Below are 19,877 nucleotides of genomic sequence, written 5' to 3' on the forward strand. Positions count from 1 at the left end.
GAGGTTTCATGAGAGCAGAGTTGATCCTATGCCTGCGAGTCATTCCCTGTCCCCCACTGAAGACTGGAAGCTACACTGTAAACTTGACCCTTGTTAGACAATGGGGGAGATACCAGTGGGGAAAGTATCAGAGTTTACAGTTGTCTCCAGGACATGCAAGAAGGAATCAGAAGTTCTAGTTCTGGTACTTGGTTGGCTCTTAGATGGGAAGTTGAGGGTGCAGGTATCTTCTCTGCCCTTGAAGGCTTTGTTTTGCAACTTGTAGATAATGCTTTATAAAAACAGCCACACTTGCTGTAAAGGATCTGTCCCAACAGTCCTAGACATTATTGAAGCTGCAAGTGATCTCATGCGGCATAAGAGGAATCTACTCCACATTGGAGTACTGATCTGAGGCCCCACTTGGAGTACTGTGCTCAGCTCTGGGGCCCCCAACATAAGAAGGACATGGAGCTGTTGGAGTGAGCCCAGAGGAGGGCCATGAAGATGATCAGAGTGCTGGAGCACCTCTCCTGTGAGGACAGGCTGAGAGAGTTGGGGTTGTTCAGCCTGCAGAAGAGAAGGCTCCGGGGAGACTTTACAGCAGCCTTCCAGTACCTGAAGGGGCCTACAGGAAAGCTGGACAGGGACTGTTTACAAGGGCATGGAGTGATAGGATGAGGGGTAATGGCTTTAAGCTGAAGGAGGGGAGATTTAGATTAGATATGACGAAGAATTTTTTTATGATGAGGGTGGTGAGGCACTGTAACAGGTTGCCCAGAGAAGCTGTGGATGCCCCATCCCTGGCAGTGTTCAAGGCCAGGTTGGATGGGGCTTTGGGCAACCTGGTCTAGTGGAGAGTGTCCCTGCCATAGGAAGGGTGTTGGAACTAGATGATCTTTAAGGTCCCTTCCAACCCAAACCATTATAGGATTCTGAATGTTTACAAGCTACTGCCTCTGTAACCACAATTGCTGTGCAGGACACTGGTGACAAGAGTTGTGGTTTTGAAGGGAGGGAAACTAATGTGATGTCTTTAATTTGGTACCAACTTGTTGGATGATTGAGAGAAGCATAGTAATTGTGATACAATCTGATGTTTTCTTAAAAGCTTCAGAATATTGAGCAAACTGAGGACTTGATCAGCAGCAAAGTTACCGATGTGTATCAGCTGATTAGACTCACGAAACTAGAATTTTGCCAAACCTTTTCTGTGTACATATTGGTAGACCCATAAGCTGTAGCTAACATTCCCTATGATCAATTATTTCCTAACTCTGTAAACTTCATGACTGTTAAAAGAAGATACAAAACTGATATCTAGGACAGCTTTTGCTTCAGCCTTGTGACCTCTCTGTTCTTTCCAGATAATTAAGCAACTGCTGGACTTAGTGTCTCTGGTTCTGTACTTAACCTTCAGCATGGCTGAAGGAAGAACCTGTGAGGCCACTTCAAGGTAGTTTTTGAACTACAGTGTGACTTTTACATCTTGCTTTAGTAGCAGTTATAAAAATAAAATAAAAATGTTCCATTTGTAGCTTAGTCTCATAGTTCTAGGTATTGGTGACTTCCCGAAATGAGCTGCTTAGCTGGACTAAAATGGTTCTTCAGTGTCACTGCCCTAAAGTGCCAACTACTCATTTTTGTGGCCTTGTTTGTGCCAGTAAGCCTTAATTGTCATAAGTGTATTTGGTATGGCTCATAGGTATTAAATTGTATTTTAAATTCTTTTCTTTAAAGGAGAGGATTGCCAGGTGAAAGATCCAAGGTATGGTCATGTTTATAACCTGAAGCCACTTTCCAATAAAGACATAAAAGTGAGTACAGATGAGTATGACTACTACTTCAGAGTTTGTGGAGAAATAACAGAACCTTGCAAACCAGAGGCTCACACTGTGTCATCGTGTCAAGTAAAGAAGATGGACAATACTTTCAGAAAAGTAGCAGGTACAGCACTTGATCGGAAGGAACTTAAAGAACGAGAAGATTAACCCATGTGTAGTTGAAGCTACTGTGTGATACAAGAGAGGCTCTTGCTAATCTTGTCCATTTTATGAGATAAAGCACCTTACCACTTTTGCTTCATGTGCAAATAAAATGCTATCTATATAGTTATCTTGACCCACAATTAGGAATGAGCTCAACCCTACAGTACTAGAGCAGTACTCATTCAATAACTAGGACACAAGTTTTAGAGCAAGGTTGAGGTCTTTCTATCAGTACTTTATTGTGCATGTTACTGCTGTCTATGTAACCCCCTTGCCAGAGGCATTACTGCAGTCGTGTATTTACTGGATTAGCTGTTTACTTTTCTCAACTCTTTGCTTCTAGGCTTGCTTACAGAAAAACTGACTTTCAAAAATGGTTTAATAATGATTAATTATACCAGTGGAGAAAAATGTCATGAAATATACGAACGATCAACTGCCATATTATTCTATTGTGACAAGACTACATCTGAGGTTAGTTTTAAAACATATGCTTCCTGTACGTACTGCCTTCTAGAGCTGCCCTCATCTTAATGTGTGGAAGGGTAAGGTGAAGAACATGAACTAGCTTCCTTCAAGGACTGCCTAATCATTTACAGATTAGGCAGGAGATTGAAAGGTCCTGTGAGGTAATCTAAAATGACAACTGTTTTGAATTTCCTATTTATGGAAGGTACTTTTGTCATGCCCCAGGAAAGTCAGGGCATGTTGTTCCTTTAAGGGATGCCTGCCATTAGCAAAGCTCTTGGAGATGTTGGGAAGAGATGTTCTCCCTGAAATAACAACCGTTTCTTTGTGAGAAATAAAAGATAGGAGGATGAATCTTCAGGAAAGCATGGCCAGACCAAAATAAGCTGGTTACTTGCTTTTAGTATCTCTCTCTGTACTTGCTTAAGAACAGGAAGTAAAGCACAATGGTGCCTAACGTTACCTTTGCTCTTCCCCTTATTTCATGGAGGAGGCAGAAGCCTGTAATGACTGCCCTTTTATCAGAAGTGTGTGTGTGGATAAACTCAGGTTTGGGAGAAGCCATGCTTTCAGCTGGTCAGAGGCATTCTGTGGCTCTAAGATAATCGCAAAATCATAGAATGGTTTGGGTGTAAATACAAGTTCCTGGATTATCTTGAAGCAGGACTGAGACATTTTGGTAGCTTCAGTGTGTCTAAATGAGAAAGTAAATTCCTCTTGTATTTTGTTCTTTCAGCCTGTATTTTTGAAGGAAACTCCAGATTGCACCTATATGTTTGAATGGCATACTCAGTATGCTTGCCCACCTGTTAAATCTACTGAGTGCTCCTACAAGTAAGTTATTTCCACAAACTTAAAATGGAGCTGTATGATGACAGAAACAAATACAGCCTTATTGCAGCTCAGTGCAATACTGCCACTTCAGCTATTGTGTTTTGACATAATCAGTAACCAGCTAATGTGGCATTCCAATGCAATGTATATTAAGTAACTTTTTGCAATTTGTACTTCCTAAAACTAATTTCACTGAAGAAAAATACTTTCTTTCAGCTTCTTCTGGGGAATAAGCTTCATATCAAAGTGAGCTGTTAGTTATGCAGTTATTGATGGTTGAACTCTGAGTATGTTAGGTTGTTACAAATGTCTAGTTATTATTTAACTATAGCTAATCTAATCAAGAATACAATTGCTGTCTGTTTGGAACTTCTACCAAACAAAGCTCCAGGAAAAATGTCATCTATTTCTGTCACAACCAAGTATTAGCACATTAAGGTTTGATAAGTGGCTAATAATTGGCCTAGAGTTTTAACATCTGGCATCATGATAGGTTTCTACCCTAAGGTAGAACAATCCACTGTAACTGTGCATTTGTGCTTCCTGTGCACTGAAAGCCTGCATGCGTCAGTGGAAAGTCAGAATTACACGTGCATTGGCTGAGGGCTGTGTGCATGTGGACAGTTACTGTGGGGATGGCTGGTGCAGTGATACATATGTCTCTGTACTGAATTTGAGGTTTGCAGGGAGCAATAAGTCTGGTGCAGATTTCTCTTCCAGCATGATACTCTGCTTATAGAGTTACTAGGTTAAAAGTTATTGTAGTAACTTAAGAATTGTAACTTAGAATTACTTGGGGTTTTTTTAATGTCTCTTAATTTGAATCTTTTGTCTTTCTTACAGGGATGATGAAGGAAACTTCTATGACTTTTCATCTCTGACACGGCATAGAGAGAATTGGGAGGCAATTGCTCTATCTTCTTCTGCACAGAAATACTATATAAATGTCTGCAAGCCCTTAGTACCCTATGGCGCTGCACGTAAGAGCAAAATAAAAACATATTCTTGCTGTAGCTAGGGGAGACAAGTGGTCGGATAGTACTACTGGTTGTTCAGAGTGAAAAAATCACAAAGTAAAGCATGTGGAGACAGTGGTCCAATTTCAGCACCAGAGAGAAGGGTAGGTTGTGGGCATGGTTTCCATGTGCTTGGCGGAGGAGATTCACTAGCAACTCTTATCTTCCCTTGATGACTTCAGCACTCTAGCTCTTCCATCCTTATCCAAACTCTGCTATAGCTCTTAAACATTAAAATAATCTTTTGGCGCAAGCTGTTAGCATCAGAATTTTCTTTATGGCAGTTTTTATTCCAGGCAAGTAAGCCTTAACAACACTTGGAGTAATAACAGTTTTTGTTCATCTGTATAGGTTCCTGTCCTTCTGATGCTGCTGCCTCCCTCATGGAAGGTGCAAAATGTACAAGTCTCGGGGAAGTAGCTGATGGTCCCCGGTGGGAAAACGGTATTTCTATTCTGAAATATATTAATGGGGAGCAGTGTCCAGATAAAATTCGCAAGAAAACAACAATACTGCGCCTCAAGTGTGATGAAAGCAAAATTGTAAGTGGTCTCCTTCTGGCGGGGTTTTATGTTTTCATGAGTTGTTCATGGCACTGTATGTGTAAGGAGAATGGTGGGCAGTTCTTATCCATTCCCTGATCGTCTGTAGTTCGATGGGAACCAGTCTTGTAAGCAGACTGACTTATAAGTACTTGAACTTTAGATGCTGAGCAGTTTTTAAGAGATCTTTTTGTACAATTGGCTAGCATAGATTTTTATCAGCTGTAAGAGCTTCAAATTGTCCGTTTGTCTTGAAGATGAATGTATTGCTGGAAAGTGTTTCAGGTAGTAAATAATGCTATTGGTTGTGTAGTTCTTAACTCTTGCACATCTGTATGCCTTGCCATTAAGTACTCTTCTATTTGGTGAGATGTCTTCCCCTCACCTTTTGAATTTTCTGTTGCCCAGCTAGGCTGCCTTTGTCTCTCCTCTCATCAATTTTATTGCTCCTCATAATGATTCTGTACTGTTGTGTATTTAAAATAGTCACAGTTAAATACTCTGTCCTTGGGTTAATGCATCGGACCAGATGCTCTGTTAAGTGCCAGGACTGGCATTCGAATTGAGATCAGCCACAGTGATGACCCTGTGGCATGAAATCTTACAGTAGAGATGTCACTCTCTCCACTGTTTCATGTTTAGGAATCGAAGCCAGAACTTATAACGGCTATTGAAGATTGTGAATATACCTTCTTATGGTTCACCGCTGCTGCGTGTCCTCTTAAAAGCAATGTGCAAAATGACTGCCGGGTAACCAATCCTGCAACAGGTAAGGAGAAGGCCTCAGGATTTTGTATGTGGAAGAGGCCACTGGAAGTGGCACTACTGTGTGTGTGTTCTTGAGGGACTTCATTGGAAAAGGGCAGCGTGACTCATCCTCTGGATAGTGACTAACAAGCTTATTGGTAGGTAGAAATATCTTGTAAGGTACTGCAATGTCCCTTGGAACATAAATATAGTTCTGAAACTGGTTTTACCTCTAATTATTAATAAGAATTAGTAACTGTTTGCCTTTCTAAGCTAGCAGGCAAGTAGAGGCTGGTTGACCTTCCTACTAAATTAAGTTACTGAAAGCTTTTAATACTAAGATATGATCTTGAATCTGAAAAAAAGATTAAATTATTCTCTGATCTGTCTACAGGTCACCTCTTCGATTTGACATCACTAAAGCGAGAGTCTGGCTATACCGTCAATGATTCACACAACAGGAAAATTGAGTTGAACATTTGCGCTGAAGCTAAAAGTTCATGTGCTAATGGAGCTGGTAAGCATCTTATCCCTCTGATACTGTAATCACTGACTATAGACTACCCAAAAGACATACTTATGCTCAAGTTTACAGTTAAATGTGAGGGGCAGGTTTTACTGCAAATGTGGAAGGAATGAAGAGAACAGCTGTATGGCTGAATTGGCTAGGAAAAAAATCCTAAAACTTGCTTTAGGAAATGAAGCTATGTATTCTGATCAAACTCTATTCCTAAACTTACATGGGCTCACTTCCAGTCCAATCCTGTTAGGTCCGAATGGGTGGGTATCCTTTTGGACATGAGGGCAGGAGTGTAGATGCTTTTACTGCACCTCTTGGCTGTTGTGAAAATGAAGAAGTTACAAGCTTCCAGCTAGAGTGAGCTGAGGACAAAAATTGCTCTGTGGTGATGCATTGCTGTAATGCATCTGCACTAAGCCTTGTGTCTGCACTTCAAACCCTTGTCAACTCTCTTTTTAGCTTTCTGTTCTGTTTTGGATGCTTCTGAAACATCAGTAGACATCAATTAGTGTTTTACGCTGCTTACTAGCAGGTTGAATTGCTAGCTCTTCTGTCAAAGTGAATATGAGATAATATTTAAGAATTTTAAATGCTAAAATAGGAGTATCACTTGTGAATTAAAAATTATTTTTGTGTAGTTAGAAGAAAAGACTGGATTGATTTGGTTTTCGAGGCATCTTAATAAAATTTATATATAATCTGGCTGACATTTTGTGTTAATCTCTTGATTTTCAGAGAAGTGGTAACCAAACACTGTGCTCTGAGATTGCTTAAATACGTATAGATGCAGTACACTCTGATGGTTAATGAAGTATGAAAGACAATATTTGGTCTTTGTTTCAGTGCCGTTCAGCTCAGTTTAATGGCAACTCTGGATGGTTTGAAAAAGCCTATCTTTTGTAGGAAGGTTAAAGTGAGACTAAAATCTTAAGTGTCCTGCTGTTCATGTTGTAAGGCTCAATTCTGAAGGGCAATTACATCAAACTTGATCTGGTTTGGTTCATTTTCCTTTGTACTTCAGCTGTCTGCATCACTGGTGGTCCAAAGCCAATTAATGCTGGAAAACCGAGTAAAACTTTAACTTACGAAGATCAAGTGTTAAAGCTTGTCTATGAAGATGGAGATCCTTGCCCTGCAGACCCTGAACTGAAGCATAAAAGCTATTTTAGCTTTGTATGCAAGTCTGATGTTGGAGATGACAGCTCGCCTGTTTTTCTGTCTTTTGATGTGCAGACATGCACTAGTTACTTCTCTTGGCATACTTCCTTGGCTTGTGAGGAAGAGGTAAGAATTACTTCTATGGAAAACACCTGTGGGACTAAATTTTGGGGTGGGGGGGTGTTAGGCATAATAGCAGCGTATGTTTTAAATTCCTTGAGGGAAACGTCTCTTCCTGTAGTACAGAACCCAAGTTCATATAGAAGATCTCAAATACTTTTCTTACTGACTTTTTCAGCAGGGACAAACGATTCTTGGCAAACTTCTGGTCTGCATGGTGAGCCAAGTTAAAACTTTAACACTTCAGAATAACCCCTCTGTGGAACCTATTTAGCTGCTTTTCTTTACAGCTCAAATGGAAGCCATAGGTCATCTTCTTGGGAATTGATGGTTAAGATCCTCCAATGCAACAGGCCAACAGAGCTTACATTGAGTTGAGGATGGTCTCTGTGCATGGGGATAGTCTTTGTTTCTGAGCAAGTGACTAGAGGCCAGACAAGTGCATGATCAGTTTACTCGCTGCAAAAACTGATAAACCTTGATAGCATGAGTTTAGGATCTGCCTCTGCTGTGTAACACATGCTGTAATAATGTGATTTGGTCAACTCTAGATGAACTGGTGTTCCAAACAATACTTTGAGCTAGTCTTACTTTGGTTAATTTTAGCTAGTTAAATTGTTACCAGTAGTGGGTGCACAGAGTAAAAGCCAGCAATAGTAGTAGAAGGCTAAATGAGCTATAGGGTGAAATTTGTGAGTGCCTAATCATTGTTTTTGCTGCCTTGATTACTTCTAGTGTGATCATCATTCTCTGTGACAAGTTGTTTTTCGTCCTTGTCACTGTCTCAATACTAGCATAGCTATCACTTCCATTTAGGAAAAACACTTTCCATTTTTTCTTTCCCTGACAGGAACTGTCACGTGTCCCTTCTCTCTTTTTTAAGAGTTCTGCTACACAAAGCTCTGGTATCCTCTTCTGTAGTATGTACCATGCTGTGATATGAATCAACAGTGCCTAAAACCATTGTGTTTTCTAGCCTAATAGCTTTGTTCAGTGATCATTTGTGCATTTCTGATCACGTTTCACAGCGTATCCACAGTGACCCTAGCTATTTCAATGTGGCGATAACTAGGTAGCAATGATGATTATTTGTCCTGAGATTAAATGGTAATTTTGTTTTCTTATCTAATATCTAAACGAGAATAGACTTCCCAAATTCCAGGTAGGCTGTCAGTAAGCTTATGAACTTTAAGAATGCATGAAATAGGTTCTGAGGAAACGCAATGCACAAGCCATCAACTTGCAATACAATAACTTTACATTGTTGTAACTAGGTTTGTTTATTGGAGGTGGTCCGATGATGTGTGGAAGATGGGGAGAGGAAGGAACTGTAGGATCTACTGATTTTAGGAAGACATAGTGACTATGTAGGTTGAAGTATGCATGCCAGAGATTTACGTCTTGGTATTGTTCTGATATGGACTCCATTCCGTAAGAATGTTTAAATGATTGGGGTTTTTCATATGCAGCTCATAGGTGTTTAGTATCTCTAGACAAACAAAAACTGTAATAGATGCTGCTTTACTTAAATCAAATTTGAAACTTTGAAATGCAGCCACACTTCTGGCCCTATGAAGGACAGGATGTTTGTCAATCAAAGCAACAAGTAATAAAAGAATAAGAGCAATAAAACATATTTTCTTGTAGGTGGAGTGCTCAGTATTGAATGGCAGTTCCATTATTGACCTGTCTCCTCTGATCCATCGCACTGGGTATTATGAGGCGTTTGTGGATGAAGATATAACAGATGTTTCTCCAGACTTCTACATCAACATTTGCGAGCCTCTCAATCCTATCAAAGATGTCAATTGCCCACCTGGAGCGGCTGTTTGCATGGTTCCTGTTAATGAATCGCCAATAGTAAGTACTATGCCTGGAATCACCAAAACGTGCATTTCCCTACTAGTTTAAAACAGTATCCCTGCCTAGAGACTTGATTTGAACCAGAGGCTTGACAATGGGTTAAAGAAATGGGATACAAAACTAAAATCTACCCTGCAAAACTCCCTTTCATCACTTTTCCCTACAAAGTAGTATTTTCTTATCCTGAACCCCAGTGATTATTTTGGATGTCAGAAGAGTCCATACTGTGACAAATATGAAAAATTACTACAGAGGACTTTTTGTGTGTGTAGTGCTGTGTGCCAGATACAGAGACTGGGAAGCAGAATGCCTCTCAGCCTGCCATTCTGTGGCACAGAAATGGCATGCTTGATCCCATGATAGTCTCTTGCATTATAAAGCAGGATATGTCCTAGCATGCTCCAAACTGCATTTAGTACTTTCATGTAAGAACTTGACAGCTGCATGAATAGCAAGCCTGTGACAGAATATTGGTTAACTTCTCTGTGTTATTACCTTGAGATGGAGCTTCTTACCTTTTGAGGTCTTGTTTGTAGAAGATGCACATAAAAAGTTGAGATTGTCTTCCATGAAATTCCATGTTGATCTAGGGACCTTACTCCATTAACTCCATTATTAATACTACATTATTTTTAAGTGATGTATTGGTGTTTTGACACAATGATTTAAAGAAGAATCTTCCTGTAAGATGCAGAACCTCCCTGGCTTTTGTCAAGCTTAATCAGAGTGTTTTGAGCTGCTCAGCTTGTTTTTTGTTAGGATTGAAATATAACTGTTCTTTAAGTATAGAATGCAGTTTTCAAAAATGCAATAGTTGTGCTCCCATGTAAACCAGATGAATCTGAATTGATCTGAATCTCTGGGCTGATCTGAAATCTAGGTGTCCCGTATGTCTCTTAATACATATTTTTGCTTGTGTAGGATATTGGTCGTGTTACTGAACCTCCCAGGTTAAATGAGGCAGTAAATGAAGTTTACATCACTTACAACAGCACTACTCCTTGTCAGATAAACAACAAATTGAACTATACTTCTCTTATTGTATTTCACTGCAGCCAAGGAACTAGTCTGGTAAGACATCTATTAAACTTACGTTAACATGATAGTGAAGTGCAATGGGAAGTGGGTAGTAACCAGTGTTAGCTTTGTTTAAAATGAAATCAAAGATTTGTTTCTAGCATGTGAGGATGGACTTGTTTCAAAAAGGAATATACTTAGCATTTGTATTCTTAACTACTTAAATACTTAGTATTCTTAACCGGGCAAAATTCATAGAGTGCGTGAACTTTAGGCTTGAGAGTAGCAGGTTCTGATGGTTTCAAGGATCAGATTCCACTGAAGTAATGTAGCGATAACTTACTGCTGGCATTAAATTTAATGCTGTATTGCACCTTGTCTAGGCCCAAAAGCTTGTACTTGTACCACAAGCTAACACAAGAACCAGTGGAACTGTTTATAAAGCTGTTACTGTGAAATGGTTCCCCTATGTTGTAAGCCTTTTCATAATCATACTTTAAAAATTTGCATTTAGATACTTATGTTTTATTTTGTGTTGACACCTGCACACTACATTAAGGTTGCATGGTGGTGTGAATCTAACACTTCTTGAATTTTTTAAATGCTTTAACAAACTGTAGAGAAGCACTTGGGTATGATGTTTGACAAACTGGAGCTTGTTGAAGATACTCAATAGAACCTTTTTTCATCAACACGTGGCATAAGCTGAAACCGTAGGCAGCTCTGAATATTACACAGGTCATGCTCATATCTTTATTTAACATATGACAAAGGAAACGGCATTCTTTCTAAACCTTAACTCAGTGAACTTTCCTAATGCTCTCTACCATGGAGAAACACAGCGCTCTCATTTTTGTTGCTGCTTGCACCTAAGTTGAACATCAAAATCATGATCCTAAATAGTAAGAAAGCTTGTGTATGTGAGTTACTGCTTTGATTGTTTTCTGGAGCTAGGTAGAATCTACTTCACTTGTTGCTCTTTTGGTACTGGTTGTAATATGAAGGCATGGTGTTTGTCCTACAGTCAGTAAAGTCTAGCCTTGGTAATAACTGAGGTTAACTGTTGAAGGGGGGAAAAAATGCAGAAAGAACAAACTGTCCAGAAATTAAACCCTAACGTATCTTGCTGTGGTGTTTGGTAACAGGGCAAGCCAAAGATGATCAGGAAACTCGACTGCAGTTTTGTGTTTGAGTGGGAAACTCCCGTGGTGTGTCCTGATAAAGTGAAAACTTTCGGGTGCTCTGTGACTGATGAACAGCTACATTATACTTTTAACCTGACCAGCCTTTCTGGAAGATCATTTGAGGTAATGCCTTCTGGTGGTGTGATTATTTATTTATTTATTTATTTGCCTGTTGCTACCAACATTTTAAAACTGAAGCAGGGGTTTCTTTTAAGCATCCTGGGGGGTGATAGGAGAGCAAATGTGCTGCAGCTGTGGTCAGTGTTGATATTCGTTTGGCCTCTGACAGAGGGAATAATATTAGATGGAATAACACTAGGTTTTTAAAGTTTTTGAGAGGGAAATTCATGATTATGCTGATGGGGAAAGGAAGGAGAAATCTTCACCTGTGGCAGAATTCTGAATACAAAAACAAGTCTGCTGAACAGACGATATCCTTGGTCCTGTGGGTGTACTTTATCTGCAGTTTTGCCATATTAACTAATTTTGCAAGTCTGGCCTTCCTTATCTTATTTTCCTCCTGCATTATGCAAGTACTGCATGAGAGTTGGTTTATAAAGCACTTGGGTGATTCTTTGTAAGTATTGACTAGGCTCTGAGACAGCCTTGGTCGTGATGCTTTTGGATGTCCACACAGGTATTTTCTGGATCCAACAGTTACCACGTTGGTGTATGCAATAAGGCAGTAGACTTGCCCCAGGGAAAATGCAAAGATGGAGCAGTGTGTCTGACATCTGAAGGTGGTGTGTCATCTTTTGGAAGCATAAAGGAAATGAAGATGGACTATAGCCACCAGGATGAAACTGTCATCTTGCAGTATACAGGAGGTGATTGGTGCCCTCCAGGTGAGATTGAAGCAGACCCATTCTTTATGTAAAAATTTGTCATTTTTTTTACCCTTAAAATATGAGGTTTCGTTGCAATAGGAGGGAAGCAACATGGATTTTTCATGTGTTTAGTAGAAACATATAGTTTTGTTAAATCACATGCACTACACTAATCTGCAACATCAACGTGTATCTCCTAGAAGAGAGAGAGTGCAGGGATGATCATGGCTAATTGTACACTACATCCTAGTTTTCTAATTGGGTTTAGACTCAGTGTTTCAGTATTTCTGTTGTCTGCCTCTGACTATTCTTTAGTATTGAAGTACAGGCTTTGGATATGGTCCTGAATGTGGATATGCCTGCTATTCTACTGCATGTTTTTAAGAGGATATTCCTTTCCTTCTCAGTGACTGAAAAGGGAGAGCTTTGTGTGTTCCCTTTCAAGTACAAAGGGAAGACCTATGAGGAATGTATTACAGAAGAAAAGAGTAGGCCATGGTGTGCTACAACTGAAGACTACCAGGGAGATGGCAAGTGGGGATTCTGTGGTAACGGTAAGAACTTCCTATATTTCATGTGTGAGGATCTGGGCTAACGCAGGGAGTTAGCCATTATCAGGCTGGGCAGAAGACCTCTGGTGCAATACAGTCGAAGTAAAGGGGTAGGAGTGGGCAAGACAAGGAATCTATGGGACAAACCTGACTTTACTCGAGTGAGCAAAATACTTCTGAAATAAAAAGTTCATGCCTTTAGAGAATGATCAAGTCATAAGTGATGACTCTGCTTTGCTTTGATGGAGGTCAGTTGTTTTGGAAAGAACACTACTTTCTGAAAAGCATGAAAGCTAACCTGGGGAATAAAATTGCTAGGTAAAGCATTTGTGCATCTTCACTATCAGAAGCAATGCCTGATTAAAACTTGTGTTGATACCACAAAATTGCTACACTAAAATCCATACACGCCTGACAGCCTCTTGCAAAGTATTTTTTTTTTGCCTTTTTTTCCCCCTCCCTCCCAACTTTCCCCTTTATAGCAACTGCAAGAAGGGAATCTACCATTATCTTCACATGTGATGAAAATGCTGGTGTTGGGAGACCACACCTCCTGAGTGAGACACTTGGCTGTGCTGTGACATTTGAATGGAAGACTCAGGCTGTTTGTCCTCCCAAGAAGATGGAGTGCAAATTTGTCCAAAAACACAGAACTTACGACTTGAGAATGCTCTCTTCCCTGACGGGATCATGGATCTTTTTCCACAATGGGAACTCGTGAGTAATGCGCAACTCCCAGGGAGCAGCTTGCAAATCGATACAGTTGAAGTTGTAATGAGGCATAGTACTTCTGTTTGGTCCCTGTTCAGATTCTGTTTAAATTGCTGACAGCGTCTTAAAACTGTCAATGCTTACACTGCATATAGACAAAAAACCAGAAAGGAGCCTATTCTATCTGAAGAGGATGAATAATTACTGTCTTCATCCTTACCCCTTCCCTCTGTTGGTAACCCTTTTTTAAAGGATGAATGACTCTAAACTAAAAGCTTTTTAAAGGCTTTCTATTTAATCTGCTATCTTAACAAAGTTATTTTGTAGTTTAAATGCAATTTTTTTATTCTTAATCATGTTGAACAAAAATCTTAATGGCTTAGTTGCTGTCTTTTGACTCAAGTGTGTAACTTTTTGTCTAAAGTTTTAGTAGGGCTTTTCCCCCCCCATTCCTCTAAGAATCAACTTAGAGGAAATTGTGAGTGGCAGGAAGTCATCAACCTCTCCAGCCTCCCCCCTCGAGTTAGCAAATAGAAATGAACTGGCAAGGATGAGAGCATCTAATTCTAAATTTGTGATAAACTGGGGTAACAAAAGTGTTTTATTCATCGCCTTGCTACTAGTTCCTCTGTTCTAGTAAAACTTAACTAGTATAGCTCTGAAGAGATGCTGAATTTAGGATAGTACTATAACCTTTATAGCTGAAAAACCTTTTGGGCATTTCTTGACTTGGTTCCAATTCCTAGTTTTGACCTAGGTCAAAATTAACCAGTGAACTAATCTGGTAAACGATCAAATTTTTTGTAGAGTCTCATTTACTTCAAAATGATAGTCAGAAGTAATCTGCTAAACCTTAGTACATGCTTTATTCTGTCCGCTGATTAGAGTATTTTAACTTCTTTCAACCTGGCTAGCTTTCCATGAGGATTCTAAAGTTTATATCTCACTTTTTTTAGTTTAGCTTACATTAATTTTAAAAAAGTTTTGTCTGCCATGTTCTCTATAGGTACTATGTGAATATCTGTCAGAGGGTACATGAGGGACCCACGGGCTGCCCTGAAAGAGCCAGTATTTGCAGGAAAAGCAACAATGGAGACGTTCAAGTTCTTGGACTTGTTCATACACAGAAGTTGAATGTGACAGGTAGAGTTACTTTTGTTCCTGTAGAGAGCTAGAGATGGTTAAATCTTACAACCTAGCTATAGTGGTTCTTAAAATATGGTGAATCCTTTATTTTGAAGTATCTTTACCAGTGAATCTTCTGGTCAACAACAAAACCAGTAAATGCTACTACTCAAAAGTGGTGTTTAAGGCATGAGAAAACATTGAAGCAAATAAACAGTGTTGTCATTAAAGCTGTAAGAAGTGAATTGTCTATCTGAACATCAAGAGATGCTTTTTTTTTTTTTTTTTCTTTTTACAGTGAGGGCGACCGAGCACTGGCACAGGTTGCCCAAAGAGTTTGTGGAGTCTCCTACTTTGGAGATATCCAAAAGCTGTCTGGACATGGTCCTGGGCTGCCAGCTCCAGGTGGCCTTGCTTGAGCAAGGGGTTTTGACCAGATAACCTCAGGAGATCCCTTCCAACCTTAACCAGCCTGTGATTCTATAATTGTGGGAAGAGGAATTATTTTTGTTCATCCCATTTTGAAAGACTTGTTCTCTGTCTACTAACTTCTTCAATTAAAGGAACACATGAAAGATGATTAATTGGCTTCACTCTTAACAAAAAGGGAATTAAAAAAATCTCAACTTTATTCAAGTTTTCAGTTTAAAGAATATTTTTAAATTGCTGCTGAGATTGTTTTTGTAGATGGATGGAAAATTTCCCTCAATTTCACAATGTATTGCATGTATTTATTGCCTGAGTTTGTCTATAAATAGCTATCTTTATTTATGTTTAAAAAAATGACGACTTAAATGTAAACATTCATTATGGCCATACTGGTGATCTGAACGCACAGTATGACGTAAATGCAAAGGTGTTTGAGAATGAGCGAAGGGAATTTCTGACAGCTGCTTACAAAACCATGAGTGTCACCATTTTTCTCTTTTAGGTGACAGAGTGTATATTAGCTATTCCAGTGGGCAAGAATGTAGGAAAAACAAGAAAGTAATGACAATTATAGAACTGAAGTGTGCAAAAACAGTTGGCATGCCCGTGCTGCAGAGGTGAGTAACAAATTAACATTCCACTGATCTTCATGGTTTATTCCTTTGTGCCTCTCCAGTAAACTCTAAGTCTCAGGACAGTGACTGTCGGTTCTGTTGGACAGTCCCTAAAATAATCCTTGGTCCACATTTGTAAGACTTGGATCTTCTGGGGTTTCTGCACATGTTCACTTGCATAAACATTCTCTGTCTTAAAATTTCAGGGCAAAAATTTAAGCATCCTACTTCCAAATTAGATCTGACAATGGCTGGGATGCTGTTGTTTTCAATGTCAATGGTAGTACAACCCCTCTTGACTTTGCCCAACCTGCTTAGTAGACAACGCTTACTGTAGATAAGTGATTGAGCTAATAAAACATGGTTTATTGTTGCCTCAATACAGATTATTTAACTAGAAGCTGTACAAAGTGAGGTATATATGCATGTTCACAAATACTAAGAAAGCTTGATGGCTTTTTGCTCAGTCTTGTTTTGGTTAACTGTATATTGCTTGTAAAATTGGGAAACTGAGCAAGATGCCCTTTATGAGTCAAAGAACTAGGCAGAAAAATCTAACTAACTTATACTCTTTTTCCTAGTTAAATAATGTGCAACATGTTAAACCTGCTGAGAGCAGCCTGACATGTTTTTTAGCTAAAATATTTTGTTAAAACTTTCTGATAAACTGTGTGATTTCTGGAACTTTTGAAGTAGGAAGTTCAAATGCAGCTAGGTCTTTTTAGGTCTTGGAACTGCAGAAAAGTGCAGTGCAACTCTTGAAGTAGCTCTTTTTGACTATTTTAGCTTACTCATGGCATGATACTTAGGCAGGACATTCCCACACATGGGTTAGCAGCTGTGTGTCTTCCCTTTCTCAAGATAGTTATTACTGTTTCCTGGAATTATCAGTTGTGTCTGTTATCTGGTAGGATTGATGAAGAAAACTGTGCTTACTACATCACTTGGGACACACGTGCAGCTTGTGCTGTGAAGCAGCAGGAGGTGGAGGTGGTGAACGGAACAGTTATTAATCCTGCAACTGGGAAAAACTTCTCTTTAGGGGATGTTTATTACAAGTAAGTAAAAAAAAAAAAAAAAACAAACCCAAACACCCCCACCCCCCCAAAAAAAACATCCCACAAGCCCCAAACAACAAAATCCAAAAACCACACCACCTTAGTCCTGTAGAACTGTACTGCAAGAAAAGAGAGCTTGGTGTGAATATTCTATGTTGCCTTCACAGTTTTTAGCTGTCAAGTGGAAATAGCACTGAATTCACCTTCTATCAATGACTGACTTAAAGGCCTGATTAATAATGCAGCTCACAGCTGGGCTTTATAGCTTTGAGCATCTCCAGGTTAATCTAAAGCCTGCACATACTTACCTTAACGTTAGATCTCTTTATTGTGGGTTATTGCTTTCTTCCATAGTGTGTAGACATTAGTTCAGTGCTAGAGAACTTGATTTTTTTTTTTTTTCCACCTAGAGTACTCTTTGGCTTTTTACATTGCAGCTTTTTTCCTGCTCAGATGATCCATATGGAAGTAGGAACCTATGCTTCAGAAGCTTTAGAAGTGAAGAAGGACAGCTCTAGAGGAATGGTCAAGAGTGACTGAACTCAGGAGAGGGAGGCAAAGATCAGCAGTTACACTGACTGTACTACACATTACACATAACTCTGGTCCAGAATCTCTTTTAAGCTACTATATTTCATGTCAATGCTAGTGTTATGGAAGGAAATCTGTCCATACTAGTGTTATGGGAAGAATAAACTCTGCTTGCAGGGCACAAACCCTTAGTGTGCAGGGTTGGAGTAACTGAGCAGAAGTGTCATGAATAAACCTGCTGTGCTAATGTGGTGATAGCATTACAAGCATAGAGAAAAAATAAAAATCAAACAGGCCTGGACGAAGGAGTAGAGGAAGTCAGGACAAAAATAAAACTTGGTGCAATGTGAGATTAAAGGCAAGTCATATTTGAGTAAGCTCAGCCTTCAAGCAGGTGGCCAGAACAAATAGCTATGAATCTCAGAGCATTCTCACTCTGACCAGCAGTGTGAAAGGATAAAATTGTAAATAGTACTTAGGTAGCACTTACAGTAGAACTAGTTACGCTTCTGGAGAAGTCAGCTAAACTATGCTATTTGTCGTAGCTGCAGAGCACACAATATGATTCTTATGTTCAGTAGGCTAGCTTGTGTATGAGCTGCTGCACCATACTTTTATCTCCAATTTATCTTGATCCTTTGGATTACATGTTCATACACCCACTGAGGGCAATAAAACAAGAAAAGTTTGCTTTTTGTGCTTTCTTAGAAAGATTACATTTATGCTAAATATAATCCTCATTTGTAATGTTCAGTCCTGCATCTTTTCTGGTTGTTGAATCAGTCACTCCAACTTGCTCTGGAACCAACCAGTGGTAGCAGCTACTACTATTGCCAGTCTTATGTCTTGGGAATAATCTAAATCTGTGAGTTTAGACTTAAGGATAGACCTGTCCTCTGTTTCCTCAGGTTGTACACGGCTTCTGGTGACATACGGACAAATGGTGATAAATATGTATATGAAATTCAACTTTCTGGTATAAGAAACTCAAGTTTCCCAGAATGCTCTGGTGCAAACATCTGCCAGGTTAAAACTAATGAACGTCGCTTTCGGAGAATTGGTTCTGTCAGTAAAGCTAAATATTATGTTGAGGGTAAGTACTTGCTCACCGGTCAGAATTGCTTGATACTCCATGTGAATTGCTTCATCAAAAGATGGTTCTTGTTTCACAACATCTGTGCTAATCTATTTCTGTAAAGGTATCCAGAGTCTGTCTAGCAGAATTTAGTGGTGGGTTTTTTGTGGTGGGTTGGTTGGTTGGTTTGGTTTTGTTTGTTTTTTTCTTATGGTGTAAGCTCAATTGCAAATGCGGCCCTAATAGGGTTTGGGCTCGACACTTGTTGAAAGACTTTGGTAGAAACAATGCAAGATAAAAGACTTGGTCTCCTGTTTTCTTCTGTGCTTGTGCTGCATAAGCAATGATCTCTTTCATCTAGCTACTTTTTCTTGTGAAGACCTTAGCCCACTGTTGCATAGCAACTGATGAGATCAGCTACGTAAAATTATAAGCTCACCTGCAAATATTGCAAAGTATAAGCCGTTACTGCAGAACAAATAACATAACTTTCCAGGGTCTAGTGTTAATAGAGAAAGTAGTAAACTATAAGGTTTTCTTCTTGTTGTAGATGATGACCTGGATGTCATATTTTCATCAGACTCCAGATGCGGTAAAGATAAATCAAAGTTTGTGTCTTCAACCATTTTCTTCCACTGCAAACCACGAGTAAATGAAGGCATCCCTGAATTCCTTCATGAGACAGCAGATTGCCAGTATTTATTTACCTGGTACACATCTGCTGTGTGTCCATTAATGTGAGTAGTTAACCATTTTCTGAAAGCAGCTCTTGTCAGCACTTCTCAGCTAAAGGCTTTTTTGCCTTTGTTCATCACAGTGATTGCGAAAAAAATGAAAAGCTAAAAAGCAATAGACTCATGGGTAGGTGGAATTGGTGTTCGTGTATGTAATATTTGGCACATGAGCACCAAATAAGTTTGCCAAGTTGATCTGGACCTAGAGATGCTTGTTTGCACAGGAAACAGAGAGGCATGGTGGAATTAATATTATTGTCCTCACTAACTAGTGCCCACTGTAGCTAACAGAACATGCTCTTTCATGTTACTGAGAGGAGTAACCGGTATTTAGGTAAGGCTTTTTGTCCTCCTTGCCTAACTGTCTGGAAAACTTTAAAGCCACAGCAAATACTGTCCTTTCTCTCTATCTGCCTACTTCTTCAGGCTAGAGTGAAAATCATTACAGGTCTTAGAGGAATAATGAGGTATTTCTGCAACTAATTATGATCAGCTTATCTACAGATCCAAAAAGGAGTAATGAGGTGACAGTGTTAAAAGCAGAGTGACTGTATCTGGGTGCTTACCAGCATTCTTGATGTGCAGGCAGCCTCACTGCAAAGAATGGAGTCACTACTTCTAGGACTGTTCACTTTCTAGCTGCTAGCTTGAAAACATAGGGAAACTGTTTATTCTGGTTAAACAGGCAATTAGCGATTGAAGTCTGTGTAGTGCCATAGTCAGCTGGAAGGTAAATAATTGCTGTAGCTTTTGCAGCTTGCTCAGGTGTAGGTTTGGTTCTAAAAT

At 39.4% G+C, this 19,877-nt stretch overlaps 1 protein-coding gene across 2 annotated transcripts in view; it reads left to right on the forward strand.

Moving 5' to 3' along the window:
* Positions 1-19,877, forward strand: part of IGF2R (insulin like growth factor 2 receptor) — a 61,263-nt gene that overhangs the window by 38,040 nt on the left and 3,346 nt on the right. For both annotated transcript variants that reach the window (XM_054822917.1, XM_054822918.1), the window contains exons 27-45: positions 1,720-1,926; positions 2,311-2,441; positions 3,172-3,269; positions 4,113-4,249; positions 4,637-4,827; positions 5,470-5,596; positions 5,969-6,091; positions 7,116-7,378; positions 9,020-9,232; positions 10,157-10,306; positions 11,398-11,559; positions 12,074-12,281; positions 12,671-12,817; positions 13,297-13,531; positions 14,532-14,668; positions 15,582-15,696; positions 16,605-16,751; positions 18,191-18,375; positions 18,908-19,094. In XM_054822917.1, coding sequence (XP_054678892.1) covers positions 1,720-1,926; positions 2,311-2,441; positions 3,172-3,269; positions 4,113-4,249; positions 4,637-4,827; positions 5,470-5,596; positions 5,969-6,091; positions 7,116-7,378; positions 9,020-9,232; positions 10,157-10,306; positions 11,398-11,559; positions 12,074-12,281; positions 12,671-12,817; positions 13,297-13,531; positions 14,532-14,668; positions 15,582-15,696; positions 16,605-16,751; positions 18,191-18,375; positions 18,908-19,094 — 3,163 coding nt within the window. The remainder of the gene's footprint in view (positions 1-1,719; positions 1,927-2,310; positions 2,442-3,171; positions 3,270-4,112; positions 4,250-4,636; positions 4,828-5,469; positions 5,597-5,968; positions 6,092-7,115; positions 7,379-9,019; positions 9,233-10,156; positions 10,307-11,397; positions 11,560-12,073; positions 12,282-12,670; positions 12,818-13,296; positions 13,532-14,531; positions 14,669-15,581; positions 15,697-16,604; positions 16,752-18,190; positions 18,376-18,907; positions 19,095-19,877) is intronic.

Source organism: Grus americana, chromosome 3 (genome assembly GCF_028858705.1).
Source record: "Grus americana isolate bGruAme1 chromosome 3, bGruAme1.mat, whole genome shotgun sequence".
NCBI lineage: Eukaryota > Metazoa > Chordata > Aves > Gruiformes > Gruidae > Grus > Grus americana.